We start from the raw sequence: 24278 nt of genomic DNA on the forward strand, positions 1-24278 counted from the left end.
CAAATAGATATAAGGAGTAAACTGTTTGATGCCCATAAAGAACTCATAAAAGTGGCGGCACCCCATTTGACACGTAAAATACAAAAGCCAAGAGTGAGGCCCCTAGGCAAAACACAATGGCATAACACAGCCTGTAGACGGGCCAAAACAGAACTCCTTGGAGTCATTAAGGAGGGCATAGGAGGGGAACGTCTTAAACAATGTAGACAAGCCTATAAGAAGCTTCTCACACAAGCCAAAATAGAATGGGAGGAAAATCAGTGGGAAGAGCTCACAAAGGCCCTAGCAGTACAAGATCAACGACTGTTCTGGAGAATGGTGAATGGGGGATCAGGGAGTCTTCACTCGGCAGTGGAGCCTAACATAGCGCCGGGAGTGTGGCAGGCCCACTTCGAGTCGCTTTATAGCGCTGAGCCTGGAGAAATTCCTGTGATAATTGAACCAGTGAGACAGGGCTTGCAGGCGGACCAAATAACATTGAGTGAGGTAACAACTGCTATTTCAGGCCTGGCTCCGGGGAAGGCGCCTGGGCTAGACGGGCTTCCGGGAGACCTGTACAAGCAGGAGTCCACCGTCTGGGCGCCCTACCTCGCTGCCCTTTTTAATGGTGTCCTTGGTGGGATGGAAATCCCCAGTACTTGGCTGGGGGCCGAGGTGGTCCCGATTTTCAAAAAAGGATCCCCCCTGCTCCCAGCCAACTACAGACCAATTAGCCTGATAGATGTAGCACAGAAGCTGTTCGGCAGGGTTCTCCTGAACAGGCTTCAGGAATGGATTGAGGAGGTGGGCGCCCTCAGTCCATACCAGGCAGGCTTTAGGAAAGGGGTATCGACTGTGGACCAGGTCTTCAGACTAAATCTGATCTACTGGAGGACAGTAAGGTTCGAAGGCGGTAGTCTGTACACGATTTTCGTGGACCTAAGAGCCGCCTTCGACCTCGTGCCTAGGGGTAAACTATGGGTCATCTTAGCAGGGATGGGCGTCCCACCAGATATCCTATTGACCCTGCAGAGGCTGCATCATAATAATTATGCCCAGGTGAGGTGTGGGAGGTCGGGGGAGCTGACTGATAGATTCCCCGTGGGCAGAGGGGTGAGACAGGGTTGTGTGCTGGCGCCGACCCTGTTTTGCCTCTTTGTTAACGGGGTAATCGCCCATCTAAACGCCACCGACTACACAGATGCCCCCAAATTGAATGGCAACAGTGTACCCGCAATAATGTTCGCGGACGACACACTGTTGGTATCCAAAACACCCATGGGCATTCAAAAGATACTTGATGCTTTTGTGGCCTTCTGCCAGGATAGAGGGTTGGAAATCAATGCCACAAAAACCAAATATATGGTATTGAACCCAAACACTAAACAGCGTCCAAACCCCCTACTGGGAGTAGTACGACTGGAAAGAGTAGCCATGTTCGAATATCTTGGCGTGACACTCAACGAAAATATGACCTGGGAGAGCCATCAAACTAGGGCTAACCTTAAGTTAGTACAAATTACCGGGGGTATTTCCCGGATGATGACCGGTTCGACCTATCGCCCATTGGGGGCCCTAATTCAGATATATAAGGCACAGGCAAGGGGGGCTATTTTGTATGGGGCTGAATTGTGGGGGCACATTCCATGTCGGAATTTGTCTTATACAGAAAACAGGTTTTTAAGGCAAATTACCGCACTTCCCCCCAGCACACCGCTTCTCCCCCTGAGGCTTGATTTAGGGCTACGGCCACTTGCCGACGAGATAAGCCTAAGACCCATTGCCTTCTGGCGCAGGCTATGGAGCAGCGACAATCTCGCCGATTATAGGGCGGAACTGGTCGAATTATTAAAACATCCTAAGGTGCTCAGTATCCCCTGGGTCCAAAACATCCAGTCAGTTTGCACAGATGTGGGGCTCCCTGAATTGTGGACTGAACCAGCAGATACAGCACCAAGAATCTCTAGGAGAGCATTGGCGAAGCTGTACCACGAACATAAAAGGGTAAGGGCTATAGCTACCCAGACGGAGGGGTCCCTTTCCTCTATATTCCTGCAAACCAAGGATCTCTATACATTTGAGAAAGCTTTGGACCCTGTTTACCCCATACTCTCTAGAAAGTTATTCCTCCAGTGGAGATACAGCACACTCCCATTACGGTCCTTTTGCAGTACCTGGTCAAAAGTCCCTTCTACCAAGTTCTGTCCTCTTTGTGCTGACAAAGAGGAGAATGATTTGCACGTGATCTTTTTCTGTCCAGCATACAAGGCAGCAAGAAAGTACTGGCTGCTGCCCTTGATTAAGAATTTGGGTGGCAGGGAATATGGACCGATGTACAGGATTTTGAAAAGTGATGTTTCCGGCCCAATTGTTTTTGCACTTTCCAAATTCTTTACGAATGTTTGGCACACGCGCAGTCGTCTTTTAAAAATTGCTGGGTAGATTGTAGAATTGCTTACTTTTTAATAATCACTTGCATTGTCTGGTTATGGTTTTAATTGCATGCACTGATGTTTTATATGACTGTCTCGGAATTTATGTGATTTTACTGTACATGTATCTTTTATGACCAAACGGTCGAAATAAAGATTTCTAAAGTAAAGTAAGGATAAAAAGCTCACTCTGTAGGCAATCACCAAGGCTTGAAAATGTGTATGTTTGTCTATAGCTAACCAATGAAGGTCCTTCAGGGATTGTGAAATGGCATGTCTTGCAGGAACCTTCCTGATCAGCCTGGCGGCTGCATTCTGGTCCATCTGTGGCCAACAGAGATGTGGGCAATCCTAGGTAAAGGGTGTTGGCGTAGTGCAGTCTGGAACTAATACGGCCCATAGAATGGTCCTTTTGTCAGAATATGGAACCAAAGGAAGGATCATCTTGATGGATATGAGCAAAAGGAAACAGCTCGATGACACAGATGAGGTTTGAGCACGGAAGGAGAGACTAGTGTCAAATAGGATATCAAGATTTCTCACAATGGTACTTGGCTCCAGCGTTTGGTGCTGTAAAGAGATTAACCTTGCACCGTGAGCCTCCTCAGTTAGCAGAACACTTGCACCGTGCGAAAAGAAGCGTAGCATTGAACCATCACTACTGTCTTCAAGGACATCGAGCCATGATAGCGAGCAGGTGCGTCCCACCTTGAAAGATGTCGATTGACCACAACCAGGGCAAGAAAAAGAGAGATCTGCCCTAACTGCATGGAATAGAGAATCAAGAGGCCAGACTAACAGCAAGTCCATCAGAACCAAGATCACGAGCAATGCACCCCACACAAGAAACAGAAGATTCAAAGTCAGGTACCAAGACTCTGGCAAGAAACCACTTATGTGGTATAAAAGAGCGCAAGATCCATCACCTGTACACGACAACACAGCCATGGGTGGCCCTGGCTTGGTGTAATTTCCTTCTCAATACAGAGAGCCTTGCAGCGATAACCTGTGACATAACACTCACTCACATGGATTGGGTTACAAAATTGAAAATAACCACTTCTGCACCTAACACCACCAGAAGGAAATCCTTAACTTTTGAAATCAATTCACTCAGAGTTACTCGTAGTAGGACAAGGTTGACTACAAACCCTTAGCCCCACAGAGACCCTCTTTTAGGAAACCCACATACATCAGACTGCCAACATACATCAGACATCAGCCTGCCAACAAGAACCTAAAACGTCACACAAACTGTGAGCCCGATTCACAGAACTAACTTAAGACAAAATCCTAAACTTACTACCATTTTAGTATTCACAGAAGGCACTTACTCATTTCGGTATTCACAGAAGTTAGGAGTCCTAACTTTATGACTCCTAAATGCCTTCTGTGAATACCAAAAGTCTTAAAGTTAGGGTTTTTCTCAATTTAGTAGTAGTAAAGTTAGGACTCCAAACTTTAGGACTCCTAAATGCCTTCTGTGAATACCGAAAGTCTTCAAATTAGGATTTTTCTCAATTTTATTACTACTAAACTGAGAAAAATCCTACTTTTAAGACTTTCGGTATTCACAGAAGTCATTTAGGAGTCCTAAAGTTAGGAGTCCTAACGTCTGTGAATACCGAAATGAGTAAGTGTCTTCTGTGAATACCAAAATGAGTAAGTGCCTTCTGTGAATACGAAAATGGTAGTAAGTTTAGGAATTTGTCTTAAGTTAGTTCTTTGAACCGGGCCCCAGGGGCTTAGGAATTTGCATAATGTCTCACTGGTAAGTTACCTGAAATTTCAGCAAAATTACGCACAATTATGTGAATTGCAAACCTGGAAATGAAATTTCAGCACAAATTGTGTCCTGTCATCTATTTTGGACGTATTTTGCGCTAAATAATAGTGACAAACCACATATGGCTCAACTAGCAGCCACTCATGTTCTATTCGTTCACAGTGTTCCCGTGCTCCCACAATAGGATTTTAAACCGAAAAGATGTGATGTCACATTGCAGAGTAATTGTGGGCATTTCTTATATTGCCAGCATGTTTGCAAGATGACACCAACCTAACAAATATTTCACTTGGGTCTAATATGAACACTGTGTAAAATAGCAGAACAAAACAGCTTTAATGAGCAATACATCATAGGTCATGTTACACATTTCTTGCATTTATTCATATATACTGTTTGCTTTCTTGACGTTAAGTGTCAGTAACAACAATGAGAGAAACAATGCAGGACTCGTATATATGCGACAAAGACCCCGCGGCAGTGAGTCAAATGGATACTGTTATCAGTAAGGGGCTCCGTGACCAAATACAGACATTGTTCTGCCCCCCCCCCCCACCTGCGCCATCCCCTAATTCCACTAGTGCAAGCATGGAAGATACCTTGAAAAAGTCAATCTGTACTGTGAACATACGTTACATATATTTAGCACTAGGAACTCTGCAATTTGTTACTCACAAATATTTAAAACCGTTTATCATAAGTCACTCAATAGGGCAGTTTTGTGGTTTAAAATGTATGGTAAAATGCAAATAAACTCCTGCTACAAGGAGCAAGCCTCTTGCAGTACACTACGTAAAGCACACTACATACATTCATTCCTTTGGCTCATAATTGTATTTTTTTCATTTCAACAGAGTCCTGTAAAGTTGACTCTGAAAAATGTAGTCACCCATGCGGGCCCGGGCAGAGGCATTGGGATGACAAAACTCTAATTTAACACGTCATTCCAACTTTCGCCCAATAGCAAGTCACTTGGAATCACCCGGACATCAACCTCAAACTAAAGGAATACATTGACAAAAGCCGGGCATCAGCCCTCTCTACTACAGAAAATGGCTGTGCACCCTGAATATTGACCCCAAAGTGCCCTTGGGACACAATATCGAAGAGAAAATGTCCACACAAAACATAGTGAGAGATAAATTAGTTTAGATTTTGATACCTAATCCCACATATATTTACATATTTGGTATATATCTTCAAGGCGTGCAGCTGTGAAGTTAGGAATAGTGAATCTATACCTTCCTATATGCACTTTACTTTTGATATTTTGCCCTCCATATTCTTGTATGACAATATCATTGGGGTCGATATTCAGGATTACAATTGGAAAATGAAATTGTTTCTCCCAGAAAACCCCTTCAGACTAAGAAGAGTTAAAAAACCCAAGGAGGCAGCCTTTTTATCTATACACCTAGGACCTTAAAAAACATCACCATATCCCGTTGGACCGCACCAATGCTGATCGAATTTAGGAAAGAGATGAAGTCCTCTCTCATTACAGGAAATGACAACACTATGCAGTAAAATTCCACTCCTACTACCTGACTCCAGCTACCTCTCCAGTTGCTTGTTGACTATATATCCTATATATCTTCGCATCTGACCCTATAGAGTGCTCCAATGCCTTTTTTTCTAGATTTGCACTATCAAATACCACATTCTTGCAAATTTACATATATACAACAAAGGATTCATTGTCTTATGACAAATTAGATGTTAGAAGTTATATCAAAATTCAACAGACTCAACAGTAACAAATTATTCCAGCAGTTTGCTTGTGTCAATATCTTGCGACATGCTACTGATGATGTCACAAGTAGACTTCAATATGAATGTGAAGATCAGGATTTTTAAAAAGAATATTGTAGAATTTAGCTATTATACACTGTATAACATATCCCCAGTGGTACGTCATCAGGCTATTCCAAGTTACCGGGGACTTTCAGTATAATATTGCGCGGGCCCAGCGCCTTTTGTAAGGTCATGATACTATGAGAAAACTTAAATATCCTCCCAACGATCATGTGTGATATTTTTTTATTATTGACACTGGTAAGCTTGAATAAAAAATTAAAGAAAAGTCAAACATATAATAAACAGTCGAATCTCGATAAACACATCTTGCAGGTGTAATCTGGAGTGGTGGTGCAACATTATTTGACATGGAAGGTGTAGTATTTTCGAACACAATGGGAAAAAAAATGCAGAAATTGATGTTTAAAGCCAGAAATTTCTGCTAGGGTCTTTAGAGAATGTAAAAAAAAAATCTTCTGGTGATAGTAATGCAACCCTCAACCAGTAGGAACACTGGTCGCTGTTTTGCAATTACATGGCGGCCTGTGGCAAAGAATAGCTATTTATCAGTTCATGTCATGGTGGTGACCTTCAGTTAACCTTGTTTTTCTGCGACAAGTCCGAGCATGCTTAGGTACTGATTCGGTTGGCCTGGAAAAGGGTGCATATTACGGTTGGCATAACTCGTGTAATTCGGTGTAGCATAATCACACGGAATTACCTAAGAATTCTGGGAGATAATGAATAATTACGTGAGCACACAATTGCACCCTCGCATGATCGTGAGAATGCATTTTGCGCAAAGAAATAGTACTAAATCCTTCGCGAGCGGGAGCAATCGTGTTATTATTGGTAATTCCACACCAAAGATTAACACAGAATTACCGAAATTACATTGATTTTTGCCGGGTCTGGTTGCTCAGTGGACTAATGTGCCTACTGCAGGGGCCTATGTTTGACCTCATGGTCACAGGTTCAAATCCTGGTTGGTCCACTCAGCCTTTCATCCCTCTGAGGTCGATAAAATGAATACCATTGAGTTGGGTAACAATAAACATCTGTTATTCAGCGCCAAGATACCCGTAGTGGTGAATGTGTGCTTTACAAATACATATGTTATGTTATGACTCTGGCGAGATTGAAATTCCGCCGAGCCTTGTGCAAATATTGTTCCACTGGATATATTCTGACAAATTGCATCGTTTAAATTTGCATCCAATTATGATTGTCTGAAAAACGAACCATACATCGTTTGAGGCTTACCACCAGTGATTAATTTGTAAAAATATAAGTGCCGGGCTCTCGTCAGGAGGCAGCTTTATCCAGCCCATTTCTCCTGTTTGCGCTGCCTAACACAGAACTAAATACTAACAGTGAATCGCTATAAGTGGGAAGATGTGGTGTAATGGCCAGAGCTGCCGACTTCGGAGCTGGGGAACCAGGCTCAAGTCTTGTTTTGGCTCAACTTCCTGTAATCCTGCCGAATCACTTAACTTCTCTGTGCTTACTGAAATTAATGTGTCCTTGACTGGTGCTCAAGCACCAGTATTGATGATTAACCGCATCGCTGCGGAGGCTTTTCCCACTGTGTGCGGCTTTTTAAAAATTACCGGGTTACATGACGAGCTCAACTCGTCATCAGCATACGAGCGCCGTAGCTGATGACGAGCTGAGCTCGTCATCAGCATCGAAGGAGTTAAGTGCCTGCGTTGCGCACCGTAAACCACCGGCTCAAATTAAGCACTACTTAACACACACAAAATCCATTATTTTATTTACAGGGTGATTTTCCCCCAGTAAATTTAAGCAGGTTTTTAATAACTGCTGAAATGTACCAGAGAACATGCTGTGCACAATGCTCAAATCATAATTGCGCCAAGTGTGCTTACAGGTGTGACCACACATGTCGCAATTAATCGGGACGATTGTTATCTGAGCCATAGAGCAAAAAGAAGGAAACTACAAGTCCCAGCATGCTTAGTGTTCTCAGCTGAAAAAGCTGGAGTTGTTGAAAGCCGCCATAAACACATGAAAACAACAATCCCGTATGAAACAGGTACAAGGCTTTTACAGAATCTGGGCCTATATCATAGATAGGACACCCTGCCCTGGTCTGCGCCACAATGCACATTTACGTGGGTGTGCCATGCACAGATTATGTCAGAGCACCCACCCACAGCGAATGCGCTGCCTTGAGCACAGCTGCAAATTTATGTCCACCCTGGATGCAGAAGATTAGTGAAAGGCAGGCGAGCTGTTAGAAGCCACCGGCCACCTTTCACTGAGCTGGCGACAACCCATCCTGCACTTCAAACTGGGACAAAGACACCCAATCAGGGGGATGCAGTGAGTGACTGCATCCACGTGCAGTATGTGAGTGACTGCATCCACGTGCAGTGTGTGAGTGACTGCATCCACGTGTAGTGTGAGTGACTGCATCCATGTGCAGTGAGTGACTGCATCCACGTGCAGTGAGTGACTGCATCCACGTGCAGTGTGTGAGTGACTGCATCCACGTGCAGTGAGTGACTGCATCCATGTGCAGTGAGTGACTGCATCCACGTGCAGTCAGTGACTGCATCCACATGTAGTGAGTGACTGCATCCACGTGCAGTGTGTGAGTGACTGCATCCACGAGCAGTGAGAGACTGCATCCATGTGCAGTGTGTGAGTGACTGCATCCATGTGCAGGGGTCTGTCTAGACCCTTTGCCACTCCCAAGGGCCATCCCTAACTACATGCCACCTCTTTGTGATGCACAGTGAGTGTGTCCCCTCACACTGTGTGTCCACCTCTATCACACTGCACGGACATTGAGGCTAAGTGTTTCTTCCTTTGCATTAGGCCGCGCCCCAAACCAAATGAGAGCGGTGCGTTGAGATCTCACTGGCTCAATATGTGTGCAAGCACGATCTGTATTACAGAAGAGGCCTGCAGGCGTCTCTGTTCCCTTCTGCATCACCAAAGTACCCTGGGGATACAGGAAGCAGGCACACACACACACACCTTGCCCCCCCCCCCTCTCCCGGTTCCCTTTGAGGGTCCCTGACCTCTGAGGCTGGAGGGCTGACGGAGTAGACATCTGCCTCCTTGCCGTCATCAGGATTTCAGTGCAGGGCTTCCCTTCCACAGCCTAATGCTTTGTGGGAGTTGTAGTCCTGAGCTGCTTCCATTGGCACTGTTGGTCTGTCACGCCCAATAACAATGATTAACGGTGACGGAAAACCCCTCAATGGAAATGCAGGAACTCCTTACAATATGGACGTGGGGTGGAGAGGGGGGGCGGCAGCCAATCAGTATCCAGAGCAACTAGGTGGTGAAAATCACTCCTTCCTGACATATTTCCAATCCACACACCAGCCAGACTCAATCCCACTGCTTGCAAATAAAGGCACCCGGGATGATCTCAACCCCCCTCCCCCAACTCCCAATGATTGGCTGGGATTACTTCCCCTGCAGCCTATGTGCGGTCTCAGCTCCACCCTCTAATAATGTCTGAAAATCGTGAGCCGAAATAATCGAAATAAATCACAAAATATTCGAAATTAAATCAATGTCTGTGCAAGACTCTTCCACAATCACAGAAATGATGTCCAGGATATGCATTAAAGCACCAGTAGATATTGAGAAAAGCAGCTCATTGGCTGGGTGGTTAGTGGAGGAAGGGATGAGGATGCTGTGATACCTAGACTGTATGGGAAGATGGCAGGAGCAGGTAATCAATCGAAGGTATTGACTGGCCGAAGGAAAGAGCCCATTTTATTAATCCCAAAGCCTAACAGGGTTCTCGCGTGGTTACATCGCTGGGCGGTTGCCTCAACTGCACCCTGGGAATACCCACTTTAGCTCATTTTCGGGAATCAGCCTCGTTATATATTAATAAGGTCTGCGGCGGCCTCGCGGAAGAGTGTCGGGTTGCAGACCTCTCATCGCCCATCCGCATTGATGACCGTTGACCTTCAGGAACATCCGAAGATGTGGGATGGAAGCCCATTGGTGCATTAAGGGCTGGACCAACCTCGCCGCCTAGGACTTGAGTTGGTGAAGGGTCAACTGATTGTGTGAGCTCAATGCACGGTTGTTTTGAATGTACCGGTGGACAAATCTAATCTGAGAAGATGCATTTTCCTCAGAGAGGTTTTGTGTGCAGGCCTTGGCGGGGATCCATTTAAAAAGGCTGTCGGCCACTGATATGGGCTGATACCTTCAGCAGGAGCAGGCAGATAATGGGCCGGGCCAATGCTAGTGCGATCAGCCGATTGACAGTGACAGGAGGTGATTGGTAGCGGTGTTGGATGATGGCCAATGGCATAGGTTGAAAGTGAGTGGTATCTTCGATGGAGGCCGGTGGTCCTGCTTGATGGCTACTGCCATAGCCTGATAAGCAGACCGAAGGCCACCGTCTGTGGTTAGCAGCACTATAGAGAAAAACCAATAAAATAACTACAAGTAGCTGTCGGGGGTCCTGGAATTTGCCAACGCTACTAGTGTAAGCTCATCGGGTCATTAGCACAGGCATGAAAAAGATGGCCTGGTCTGGCAGCTGCAGGTCATGCCCAGTGACATGGTCTGAAGGCTAAGTCCAGGGTTGATGGCTCTTGGCATACACACTCAGGTTTTGTGGCACTTGTGTGCCTGGATCTCTCTCTTGCAGGAGCTCTCAATTCAAAGAAACCTTGGCAAATGTAGGCCAATTGATTCCCTCTTCAAGGGTTAAACTGGGACACCAGCAGAGGTGCCCTGGCCCCAACAGTGGTAACTTGACCACAATAATAAACTTGCTCCTTGGACTAGGCGGCGGCTCTGTTGTTGAGAAAATGGCTGTTTGGGTGAATTTAAGCGCTGTCGCTTAATGCACTCAGCAGGCTGATGAAATGATTGTGGGTTGCCGATATCTGTTGGTAGGTTAGTGGAATGTGGTTGCCTTTCAGTGTATGGGATGATGGACTAGTACATTGACTTAGAATGTAAACAATACGACGGCTAAAATGTTAACTCATGCATTATTTTTTTCTACAAATCATGGTCAACAAAAAAGTGTTTAATGCATCAGGGCTCAAATGATCTATGTGTTGTACCGATGAACACACTAAGCCACAGCCTAAAGAACACAAAGGTGTTACATCAGGAAGTTTAAGCTTTGGTTGGGTAGATGAAAGACTGAAGGTGGGTGGCTCACTAGTGAGATGTTTGGATAGGTGATCAATCAGGCATATAGGTGTTGATTGGTAGAACATGTTGGTAGAATATGGGCCTGATGGTTTGGTGAGTGGGTGATTAGATGTCTAGTGTTTTGTTGGTTGACTGAATGCAGTGGTGGATTAACATCTGTTTAGTGCTAGAATGATTAGATGGTGGGTAGGTTGGGAGAGAAGTGTGTCAACTGGGTGCATGAGGGACTAGATGTTTGTTAGGGGTTTTAGTTAGATGCCTGGTTGGGAAAGTGAAAAGTTGCATGTCATTGTTTGAGTGGTTACATGGGCGGATGGTAAATGTCCAGTATTTGTAAAGCGCAAACAATTACCCGAGGGCGTCAAGGCGCTAGGTGCCTTTGGGAAGATTAAGTGAGCTATTACCCACAGTCACATGGTGCTGGGCTGATCTGCGACCGGCGAGCGATCCGTGAGCCACCGGGGTCCGGATTCAGGCCCCCTGGCCGCTGCGCCACACCTCTTTCCTTATGGTGGAAGCAAAGAAGTCTAGAAAGTGTTGACAATTGACCCGATTTATAGTTGGTGGTTAAATGTCTGTTTTTGAAATTAAATGGTTGGATAAGTAGCTGAACTTGCATAAGGGCAATTGAACAGAGGTGTCTGTGTGTAGGTGGCTGACAGATGTTTGGATGGAAGATTAACCAGTTAGCTGTATGGATGGACAAGTTATTTCGTGAGTAAGAGATTCAGTAGTTTCTGGAAAGAAGGGGTGCTTGATGTTTGTGGATGTGCTGGTGAGTGTGTAAGTGGTGCTTAAATATCAGAGTCATTGGTTCGATGCTGATATTTTGATGATGAACTGTGATTGGACGTCTTGTTGCTCGAATGGCAGCGCAGTCTCCTGGTATGTAGCACCCCGTGTGCGGTATGTTTTTATGACCCACCCCTTTTTGGAATTAAAGAAGCTGCTCCTTTTCTCAGTTAGTACATGGGTGATGATGTCCATGGGTTAGCACCATAGGTGACTCCCTATTAAGCCTATGCTAGTAAATAGCTCGAAATGCCCCTACATTATTTTGCAGTTAAATATCATGTAGAGTATATGGCCAGTGAGAAAACAGGTGGGTTATGTCACTCACCTTGGCGGGTGAGTGGTTTGCTTGTTCAGTGAGGGGTCAGATGTCTGTTTGGATAGAGTAAATGTGAAGTAAGAGGGTGCTATGATAATGGTCAAATGTTGAGTTGGGTTGCTGGGCAACCTATCTTTTGTGTTGCAGATGGCTGAATATTTGGTTTAATGATTACTTATATGATTGGGCATTTTCATGGCTGACTGAATGGTTCATTGGATTATGGGTGTACAGATGCCTGCTTAGGTGCTAAATAGTAAGATCTGAGGTTGGGTGAACTAGATATGAATTTGCTTGCTCAGCTGTTACATTTGAGGTGGGTGTTTGAATATTTAGATTTCATGTTGAATGAGTGGTACAATAGTGATTTGGTTGGATGAGTGTTGGGATGTTGGACTGGGTGGGTGAGTCATTAACTAATTAGTGACATATTTAGATATGTGGGGTGGTGAAATGTTGAAGTAGCCAGGTGAAGATTAGGTGAGTATACCCGAATCCTTTTTTTTTATTTCTGTTAGTGGCTACTTTTGTAGTTCAGTCTTTTTAATAAGCGTGTGAGTGGTTAAACCTCTTGGTGAGAATACATTATTCGATGGGAGAGAGAATGATGGTGAAATGTTTTGAATAATGTGTTAAACCTCAGACAGAGGGGTTGTTTGACAAATATCTGAATGAGTAAAAAGTTACCTATTTGGGTTTTGGACTAACTAGGAATTTAAATGTGGGATGTTGGTATCAGGATGGGTGAAAGCCAACCTGGATAGGTCACATATCAGGCAGCTTTACAAATTGACTATTCTAATCTATAAGAAGTGTAGGTGAATTGTAGTGATAGCTGTCAACATGAGAAAAGTTATACGTGATGGTTTTAGTTGGATGATTAGATTGATAAGAGAGACTTATTTGGTTGCGGTATTGTGTTCATCTAAGGCAACCATACACGTGGATAAGAACGCAAGGTTAATTTTGATTAAAACTGTGTGGCATATTAGCAACAAATAGCGATAATTATTGCTAAATGAGGTTAGCGATTATTTCTTTATCTCCGTGCATCTCCGGATTTTATCGCAGATATAACGTGCTATTAGCAACGTTTATCTGAAATGCGATAAAATATCCAGCGATAGAGGCTCAATGCGTAAATATCGCTGGAAATCCAGCGATATTCAGGCATCATTGCCAATAGGGTCTTAACCTGAATATCCACCTCCCATTGGATACACAGGTTAAGAAGTGGTCTGATCAGGCATTAGGTTTGGGCGATATTCGCGCTTAGCGCAAATTTTTTTATCGCTTCGCCTGCGTTGATAATAGTCGATAGCGATGTTAGAGACTGCTTTCAGTCGCTAACAGTTTGGGTACACCCACTTTGCATGGCATTAGCGATAAATATCGCTGACATGCAAAGCGGGCCCCAAACCGGTCGCTATCGCCTACAAGCTGTCGCTAACTGTTGTTAGCGACAGCTTGCTAATAGGGCGATAAAATTATCGCCGCTTTCGCGGGAAAAAGTCCTCCTAAAGCGGCGATAATGCCCTTGATAATATGCCCCTGTATTTGGTTGGATCAAGTGTTGGACCTGGAAATTAGGGGCCAGGTGCATCAGATTTTTAGTGGAATGACTACTGGGGTGAGTGACTCATACTTTGATGGATGGATTGATGGGTGGATGAACTGATAACTTTCGGCATTCGGATAAAGAAAACAAAAGCTAAGTGAATATAACTGCTACTTTCTAGATGTTGAAGAAGATGGCTGACATGACTACTAGAGGGCATGGGTCTGAAGAATTGGGGTTAGATGGTAGGACAGAGGGGCATTTTTCTCCGCAGGCAGGTGAAAATGATTTATGTTGATGGGTGGACATGTCACCAGGTAGGTGATTAGTTGGTAAGTAGTTAGGTAGAAGGACAGAGGACTTGTTTGCTCTATACGCAGGTGCCAATGTCTGTGAATGATTAGTGAGTAGCTCAAAAGAAAGATGACTGGGGGTTGGGGTAAATAGAAGGATGACATGTTTGTGAAAGTTGGGCCAGATTTACCAAAGGATTGTGTTGCCTTTGCGTCTCGCTGGGTATCACAAGGGCAACGCAATCCCTAAATCAGATTCACCAAGCTACATAACGCCACCTTGGGTGGCCCTGCATTGCTTGGTAGATCTGGAGTAACGCAAGGCAGTGCAAGACTCTGCCTGGAGTGACTCTGCTCAGGGAATGAGTTCCATGGTTGGAGCATGTTTGTTCCAACGCATCCACTCATGGATTTTCGTGCGGTCCCATATTTGCCAGCACTGGGAATGCATCAAATCTTACCCCTTCCCAGGGGAGGCGAAACAAGGAGAAATATCTTTATTCTGCATCACACTGAGAAAGAGGGAAATGCCTCTGTGGACTGTTTTTGTGCAGTAAGTTGCACCTTCCAGCACAAAAGCAATCCTGCAAGGGTGTCTGCATTGGCACAAGGCAGTACATTGTGCGCCAGCACAAGGAAAGGACAGGAATGCACCATATAATGTTAACTCCTTCGACGCTCATGACGAGCTGAGCTCGTCATGAGCCACGGTGCTCCGGTGTTCATGACGAGCTCAGATCGTCATGGCCCGTGGAACACTCAGGTGCGGGGAGAAGTCCCCTGCTGTGCTGAGCGTTCCACTGAGCCAATGCACCTGTGACGAGCTGAGCTCGTCATGAGCACCGGAGCACTGTAGCTCATGACGAGCTCAGCTCGTCATGAGCATGGGGGCGCTGTGCGCACCCCCTCCCTCCCAGCACAGCGGGGGAATAACCCCCGCAGCGAAGGGGTTAAATATTATACGTCCCATCCCTCTCGCTTTCACGCAGCACAGCAAGGTGGCTTTGCTGCTTGAATTTGCTTGAACGTATGATAATTCTGGGCCTTGATCTATAAGCGAAAGAAGAGGTCCGAAGCTTCAAGGAGAGCAGCAGGTGGATGGTTGGTACGAAGTTGATTGTAAGTATTTTAGACCCTGAATATACAGTATATGGGGAATCTCAAGATACCCAGGGTTGGCCGAGATGGTCTGGTTAATGGGGGAATGAGGTAGGTGGTGAAAGAACGTGTGGATGCATTTTAATGCCAGTTATTTTTGGTCGGTGAATGGATGGCTGTGTAATGCTCGATGAATAAATGGGAGGCGCCTATGTTTAGAGAGAGGTGGCTGGGGTGGAAGAGTAGAAGGACCAGCAGATGGGTCAACAGATGGATGGATGAAAAGATTGTTGTCCACTGCACATATTGAAAAATGAATGGTGAAAGGAAGGACCACTGATGGGTGGAATGGATATGAAGAGCAGCAATACTTTGTTAAAGGTGACAGAGGTAAGATGGGGTTTTTGTTCATTTTAGCTATAAAAAGTCTTCTTCTTTGTACTTTAAACTTTGGGAATGATGGCTTCATGAACAAAGACGGGATTAGTAAAGAGATGATAGGGAAGAAGATTTGCTGTAACTTTATTGAGGGAAATGTGGTTGAAGCAAATGCATGAATGGGTGAATGCATGGAAGGAACGATTAAATGATGTACCCTGGATATACTCATATTTAGATGTACAGAGTCAGGGTAGTAAAGACCACCGAGCCATCGGGTCAGTCCAACAAACACAAGCGCACCCCACTTTGGGCCTCATTTGTGGTATTTTGGCGTAGGGCAGGTCAGCAAGACACCTTGCAGCATTGCCCTACGCCAAAGTAATAGGACAGGAATGCACCATATTTAAGCAATACGCTGTATTCATGTACTTACTGGCTCCACTGGCACTATTGTGGCAGCTTAGTGCCAACATAGGCACCCCTGCACCATCGCGCGAGGGTGCCTACATTGCAAGCAGGATTGTTCTTGTGCAGGAAGGGGGCACCTTCCTGCACAAAAACAATCTCGAGAGGTGTTTTCCTCTTTCTATGTGTTCTGCAGAATTCAGCACACAGAGAAAGAGGAAACAATTCGGAGAAATAGACATATTTCTCATCGTTGCGACTCACCTTGGGAGCCGTACGGATTTAGTGCCTCCCCATGTTTACATCAGTTTGAAAATCTGGGGCAGCATCAAATTCCATGGTTACGGCATGGGAAAATCCACTGCAACGCCCATGGAACGCCTCTGGGGCGCAGAGTAAGGCAATGCAGTGGTTTACGCTGCGTCACCTTACTTATGATTTAAGATGCCACTCAGGGTGGCATTGCGTGGCTCCACAAATCGAAATGAGAGCCCTGCGTCAAGCATGTACCATTTTACGTGGTGGAAATATGAGGCACAGCTCTCATAAATAAGCCCCTTTGTCTCCAGTGTTGCCCCAGACCTTAGTCGAGCAAACGCTATATCTGATAAACAAGACGAGGTGGCTGACCTGAATGACTGTATGAATAAATGAAAGATTTGTAGATGGGTTAACCTGTCATTAATACATCAGTTAAAGAATTGTGGTCTGCAAGCATTGCGAGAGCTGGTGAAGGTTCAAAGTGATTATTGCTTGTTGGACCTTTGGAGAGCATCATTATGTTTGGTATGGTTGAAACCATATTGGGTCCTTTCTGTGGCTGTCACTGCTAAATGGTAGATGCTTAGGATGAATGCATGAATTATGGATACATGTTTTAAAAAATCAACATAGATTGTATTGCATGGGGAACTTGTGGGGTAAAGAAATACTAGACATCCACCAAGGCTGCAAAATTGGTCTTAAGGAAGACAGAATCTATGTGAAGATATCCAGGAGTGGAGAAGGAACCTATCACTTCTTCTATCTAGGGTGGTAAAAAGGTAAACATACTTGTAATGAGCCTTAAATAGCAACAAGAATATCATGTTTTGATATAGTGCTTCGTACCACACTTTTACACAGACATAGGGAAATAATGACACACGGCTTAGACGAAGGTGCTAAGCTTCGTGGATAGACCAGAGTCAGATGACTCCATCAAAGTCAAACAGGGTTGTGCATGGAAAGACATATTTACCCTATACTCACTGGGCAATAGGTGCAGTGCAGGGATACAGTATTTCATAAGGTTGACTGGAAGAGGAGGTGAATGGTATGAGGTCGGTTGGGTGCATGTACAAATGTTTAGTGCATGAGAAAGAGTGATGTGGCCAAGATGTAGGAGATGGCATTTGGAGTTTGTCAATGAATAGGTCAGTCACGCGAGGGAAATGATGCCTGGAGCTTATCAATGAAGTCAAGGAAGATATTGTGGTGCGGAGGATGTCTGGAGATTTCAGAAGAATCGAAGGAAGGTCTTGTGATGGAGATGATGTTTGGAGTTCATCGATAAATCGAAGGAAGATCTTGTGATGGAAATGAGGTCTGGAGCTTATCAATGAATTCAAGGAAGATATTGTGGTGCGGATGATGTCTGTAGATTGCAGAAGAATCAAAGGAAGGTCTTGTGATGGAGATGATGTTTGGAGTTCATCGATAAATTGAAGGAAGGTCTTGTGATGGAAATGCGGTCTGGAGCTTATCAATGAAATAATGGAAGGTCTTATAATGGAGATTATGTCTTGCGATTATCGAAGAATTGGAGGAAGGTCTTGTGATGGAGATGATGTTTGTAGTTTATCAATGAATTGAAGGAAGGTTTGGTGATACCGACATAGTTCAAGGCAAGATAATTGAAGGACGAAATAAGAATGTGTGTGCTTGACGAACAGGAGAAGGTAAAATCTGATGGCTGTGTCTTTAAGCGAGGAGCGGGGGATGATGATTAGCTTTTTGTGGGAGTCATGGGGGAGCTGGACAGCTTGATAGTCAAGTGATGAAGGCTAGCTGGTGTCCTCAGCCTGAAAGGAGATGTGCCCATACTAGGCTGGTTGATGTGACAAATGTCTATGGTTGCAGCTCAGCTCTAAGAAAGGTCAGGATTGACTGGTGCTGAAATACTAGGAGGCTAATAAATTAGCGGAAGTAAAAAAAGCCATTGGAGGACTGGATAAATGGTTGGCTATCCTCAAAACTTGTGAGATGGAAATTTGTTCATTATCCAGCTTGGCCATTTTTCCGTCTTTAAAGGCATCTGAACTTCCCTCCATGGAAGAGGACACCGTACATTGACAGCTTGAGCATCCAGAAGAGGGTGGTCTGGGCTTAGGAGGAAAGCAATGATTTTGGGTTTCATTTGAAGCTGTGGCATTCATTGGCTGTTCCATTACTGGTGAGCATGGGGAGAGAGAGAGTGTTAGAAAGCTTTAGCTCTCTGCATGCTGCAAACAACCTTCCCCTCTAGAGATAATAGATCTCAAGAATTCATTTATTTATTTATGGTTTTGTGAGGGCATGATTGGTTTATCATTTAGGTCCTGGAGGTGTATGCATGGTTAAAAATTTATTTTGGAGCTATTTTGAGCCGGTGACATCACGGCTCTGTGGCTGGCGATAATGCGCTCAGCGGTTGCTTTTAGTTTCACTCGCAGACAGTGGGGATTTTTAAGTTCCAGGGGAAGACGCATAGACTGTATTATAAAGTCTTACATTAGTATAATTATAGCGTGCCGCATTCTACCAGCGCGGCTTCGGGGAGCCAGGTATAGAAGATGGGCTGTGGGAGATGGGCTGAGTAGCTGGTAATGGTGTTCAGAGAAGAAAACGAGATTAGAAGAGAGGGGTTCAGGTTAGGGCACAACTTTTTTTCCTAGGGGAGGAAAATGGATTCATTTGTGTTCTCAAGTTCTATGGAAGGTGGAGAATGGGTGGTTGCACGGACATCATTCAGGGGATGGTCTTTGCAACTTATGGCACTGCCTTCGCGACCCCTAGCCTCAAAGATGACATAATCAGTGCCAGGGTCACAAGGGTGACTCTGGACTTCTTATTTTCTTCCATTACTACTAATAGTGAATAGTATTCTATTTTTCACTACTGGCATAATTAAAAAAATAGAGCACAGTTACCTGGAATGGATCTTTGATGGCAGCTACGTTAAGTAAATAATGCATTTAAATGTCTGGTAAAATATTGGTGCTGGCATATTTGAGGCCATTCCTAGCCTGACAGAGACCTGAGACGAAATACTGGCAGCCACCGGAGGCAATTCTTGGCATAATGGACACCCATGGTGAAATACTGGTAATGGCATTCCAGAGATAATTCTTGGCATATGAGACACTTGTGAAAAATGCCAGTACTAGCAAATTGGAGTTGTTTCTTGGTACAGAGGAGGACAATCTGACACATGGGAGGAGGGGCAACCATGGCAAAATGCTGAGCCTGACTGACCCTGGTACTTTTTGACAGTAAGGGTCACCTTTAGTATATGGATGGCATACATGGCTTTGTATAGTATGAAAGGATTTGAAAATGTAATGAGGGTTGTTTCAGAGCCTATGAACCTTTAGCAAATTTATGTGAAAATTGTTTGTTAAAATTCACTGTATGACCACATTCTTTTCAAACTTTTCTTGGGGTAGTGGAACCCCTGAGTGGAGGCCTGGCTTTTTTGCTTCACTCGTTCACTACAATACAGGGCAAGTATTACTTCCCAGAAATGTTCAAGATCATATCAGCTTCAGTGGTATCTAAAATAGATGTTTGTCTGGGTTGTGTTGTTAAATTAATCATGCAGTTATTATGGAAGTTCAACTGTATCAATTATTGTGACATCATCATGGTTAAGGTCATGTGACATGACTTCCTTGAACAAAATCAGGGTCAAGGGTCATATGATGTCACTTCTTATGATATCATTAAGGTCAAAGGTAATATGATGTCACTTCTGCCACCCTTGACATTTTGGTGAATTGGTGCCCATGGCTGGTTGGGTCCTAGGGAGGTACCTCTAAGGGGTCTGCCATAGACCTACTGAAGAGAAATAAGGGATTGGTTGGTTGACTAGTAGAGGTAAGGGAATGTAGAGTAGACTGGTTAGTAGACTGCTAGTTGAACACTAGCCCTAAAGGAGATGGCTATACATTTGGTAGCTGCCCTTAGCCTAAGAATGGATGAGTGGGTTGAAGCATCTACCCTAGTCTCAGAGTGATGAGTAGCGTTTGGTGTCTGTGGGTAGGTAGGAGACGGTGGATATACATTTGCTATACTCATGGATTAGTATATGCTTCCCGCCCCGGTCCTAGGTGACATAGAAGCATGACCGTCTGGTGATGCAAGACAGCTAGACAGACACAGAGTGGAGCAGGCCTCGGTACTCACCATTCTGTGTGAGGTTCATCTATTATCAGCAGGATTTTGCTGTTGCGGCTGGTCCCTGTCGCGATGCTGCCGGCTGAGGTCACCTGCTCGCTCAGGGCAGCCGTGGTCTGCTTCACGGCGTTGGACAAGGAAGAGAAGAACCCTCCCCCGGAAGCAGGAGCCGGGCGCGGGGAAGGTTCGGGCGATGTCGCTGGCAGGGGCCCGGAGGAGGGTGAAGCGATCAGTCCGGGGCCCGGAGGGGGTGGTGGTGGTGGATCGGGCCTCTGTAAGTCCGTCATGTACCCATTGGGCAAGTTGGCCATAAAGTTGCTGTCCGACAGCCTGCGGCGAAGGTAATTCATCGTGCAGTGGGGGTTAGGGTCCTGAAGAAGTAAGGGATGCTGGGGCCCAAGGCCTGTAAGGAAAGGGGGTGTTTGTCTGTGAGAAGTGGGGCGCCCCCTGCTCTGTGTTACAGTCAGCTACAGACCCCTAGGGGTGGTTAGTGCTGTTTGGCGTTAATGGCCAGCAGTGACGGTAATCTACTGCCAAGGACAGATAATGGAAGCAAATTTCTGCCAAGAATGACAAATCACTGCATGGAATATGCGAGTCTCTTCGGTGTCAATATGTGCAGACAGCAGCGCTACCTCATCACCAGAGACCACAAGCAGAGGGAAAATGTAAAAAAAATGTCCAGTTATAGCAGTTAATGACCTCCAGGAGCTGCTTTAAGCAACAAAATCACCACCATCAATCACCAATGGGGCAGTGGAACGAAATTCCCAAAATGTACCAGTAGAAACGCTGAAGTAGATATTATGGGTGAAAAAAGACCCTCTGTAGGTACTGATGAGGGGTAGAAGTGGTTGGAATCTGGGTTGTCGGGGGCAGTAAAAGACCGCTGGACTGAGCCCCTCGCCTGTTGGGCGGGCTGGTGACCCCTGGTGCAGTTAATGAATGTTGCCCGGCGGTTACCGCCCGTTGTAGTTCTTGCGCTAAAAACCGCCGGTGCTGATGCGGTTCTCATGAAGGGGCTGGTAGACCTGGACGACTGCACAGCGTCTCATATGGAAGAGAGCGACAACCGTATATCCCCGTCCTCCTCTTCCCCTCCTGCCGCCGCAGCCTCTCCTCTGCTGGGTGCAATCCTGAGGGTGGGGTAGGAGTCCCCCTTTCCAGTGTCCTCCCCTCCAAGGCGGGCTGCCTCCAGCTAGGGTCCCCTCTGTACGGCCGCGGTGCTGTCCTCCTCCACTGCCTCCCACACACACAGCAAGCCAGGGACTGAGTGCCTCTGACAGAGAGGGAGGACACCCCCCTCTAACACATGGACCAGCCCTCCCTCCCCTCGCCTTCTCTTTGGATCTCTCCACCCCTCCCTCTTTTCCCTTTGGCAGCCAAGTTGGGGAGCGCACCACTCGCCGGCAGAGGAGGGAGCGGTGGTAGAGATGCGCACCCCCGTCTGGTGCAGTGCGATGGTATAGCCCGGTACCCAAGTGATGGGGATGCAGGGAGGAGCTGTCCACGGTGCTGAAGGATGCTGCATAGCGCTAGCACACAGGGCTGCCGCGCTCTGCCTCGTGAGCACGCGAGACGCGTCTGAGCAGTCGCAAGGGCAGATACCCGAGACTTTTAATCAGATCAGAGAAGACGAGGCCACAGTTTTTAATTGTTTCTGCTTTCTTTTTCCAGCGCGGAGGACGCATGCGGTGCTCGGCTGGCCGTAGCGTCAGAGCTGACACGAGAACCCTGCTCCGTCAACTGACACGGTCCCCCCTGCATATTTGACCCTATTAATCTTCCAAAGAAAATAGATCTGCAGGTTTAATGACCCTTGCCCCTTCCTGGGGCAAGGGTCCTTAAACCTGCAGATCTATTTTCTTTGGGAGATTAATAGCAGCAGCAACAACCCCAATATTCTGCCAGAGCCCAATGAGAGGGAGGCGCCCCAGAAAAGCCCCTCACACACTCTCTACTTGCCCCCAGAGAGGAAAGAACGGGCAAGGGGCGAGGCAGCACGCGCTGCGAGGGCGAGGCAGGGCCCCGCCTCCTTCAGAACGCTCTCCTGTACTTCATGCAGTTGTGAACCCCTTCACATGCAGTATTCTACCCTAACGAGAGAGACGAGGTGCCTCTCAACCATCCACGCCTGCCCCCCACTGGGAAGGAGATGTGAAACTGGGGAGGGGGCTTTCACCCGCTAGTTTCCACATTACACCGCGTACTCAGGGGCGCAGGCGACACTCTCCCCCAACTACTCTGCCGAGGAAGGGAGGGGGCGCTCGCACAATCTATGACTGCCCATCATTGAGGCAGAGACGGGCAGGGGTGGGAGGGGACTGGGGGAGGGGGCGCAGCGTCATCACCCGTCGATGCCCAGACCTTCTGTTTGCACCAGGGCAGTCACCAATCCAGCCTCCCCCTGAATAATCACCCGCAGAAGTGTGTGTGTGTGTGGGGGGGGGGGGGGGGGAGCAGAGCCCTGCCCTCCAGTACAGGCACCCTCGGGTGCATCTGAGTGTGTGTGTGGGGGGGAGGGGGGGAAGGAGGGGCTCTGGCCAGGCATCCGTCTCCAAATAGTCACCCAAAGGAGAGAGGGGCCTCGGATAATCTACGGATGGCCACTATAAGTAGTGAGGCGGATAATTGGAGAGGTGTGTGTGTGTTGGGGGTGGGGGCGCATAACATTGCCTTCTAGTGCCCACACCATGTATGCAGCTGGGCAGGCACCATCGTTTCCCCGAAAAATCATGCAGTGAAGACAGGGGCACTCCCGACAATCTACGAATACCTACTATCAGGACTGAAGCATACACCGGGAGTGGCGCAGAGCCCCGCCCTTGAGTGCCCGCACCCTCGGGTGCAGCGGGGCAGACGCCCTCAAACGAGCAACGAGTGCCCACTGGTGGCGAGGCAGGGGCTGGGCTAGAGAGGTGTGAGGCGAGAGAGGGAGGGGCGCAGAGCCCCGCCCCTCAGTGTGCACCACCCCTCGGTGCCGCTGGATCTGTGCCCTCCACCCGTCGGGCACAGGTGCATGGACCAATCCACCGTGTGCCTCAGAGGTATAGGCTTGGATAGAGCGCGCGGCAGCGCCTGTGCATAGAGAGCGCCGTACGTACTGGCAAGACTTTCCCACCAGGGGCGGCAACCACCACAGAGTAAGCAACACTCGCAAGCACGAAGAGAGAGAGAGAGAGAAAGAGAGAGAGGGTGAGAGAAACAGAGAGAGACAGGGAGAGAGAGAGAAAAAGTGGGAAAGAGAGGGGGAGAGAGAGAAAGAGAGGGAGAGAGAAAGAAAGAAAGAGAAAAAGAGAGCGGGTGAGAGTATGAAAGAGATAGATAGAAAGAGAGAGAGAGAAAGAGACAGAGAGAGAACGAGGGAGAGAGAAAGAGGGAGAGAGAAAGAAAGAGAGAGAGAGAAACAGAGAGAGAAGGCGAGAATGCAAAAGCGATAGAGAGATAGAGAGATAAGATAGAAACAGAGAGAGAGGGAGAGAGTACGAAAGAGAGAGAGAGAAAAAAAGAGAGAGAGGGAGAGAGAAAGAGAGAGCACAAAAGATATATATGCAGAGAGAGAGAAAGTGAGAGATAGAGGGGGAGAGTGAGAGAGGAAGATAGGGAGAAGGCGAGAGAGCGCGAAAGGGATAGAGAGAGAGAGAGAGAAAGAAAAAGGGAGAGATAGAGAGAGAAAGAGAGCAATAGGGAGAGATAGAGACAGAGAGAGATAGCGGGAGACAGAAAGAGATGGGGAGGAAGAGAAACAGAGAGGGAGAGAAAGAGAGGGAAAGAGAGAGAGAACATGAGAGAGAGAGAGTGTGAGCGAGAGAGCGAGAGGCAGGGCAGGGAAAGCTGGGCTCTGGGCATA

The 24278-nt window shown here is 46.6% G+C and overlaps 1 protein-coding gene across 1 annotated transcript in view; it reads right to left on the reverse strand.

Moving 5' to 3' along the window:
* SYN1 (synapsin I) overlaps positions 1–21699 on the reverse strand; it is a 452931-nt gene extending 431232 nt beyond the window's left edge. The window contains exon 1 of the mRNA XM_086939718.1: positions 20438–21699. Coding sequence (XP_086795844.1) covers positions 20438–20778 — 341 coding nt within the window. The 5' untranslated portion in view covers positions 20779–21699. The remainder of the gene's footprint in view (positions 1–20437) is intronic.
* Positions 21700–24278: the final 2579 nt, after the last annotated feature.

Source organism: Lissotriton vulgaris, chromosome 10, assembly GCF_964263255.1.
Source record: "Lissotriton vulgaris chromosome 10, aLisVul1.2, whole genome shotgun sequence".
NCBI classification, from domain to species: domain Eukaryota; kingdom Metazoa; phylum Chordata; class Amphibia; order Caudata; family Salamandridae; genus Lissotriton; species Lissotriton vulgaris.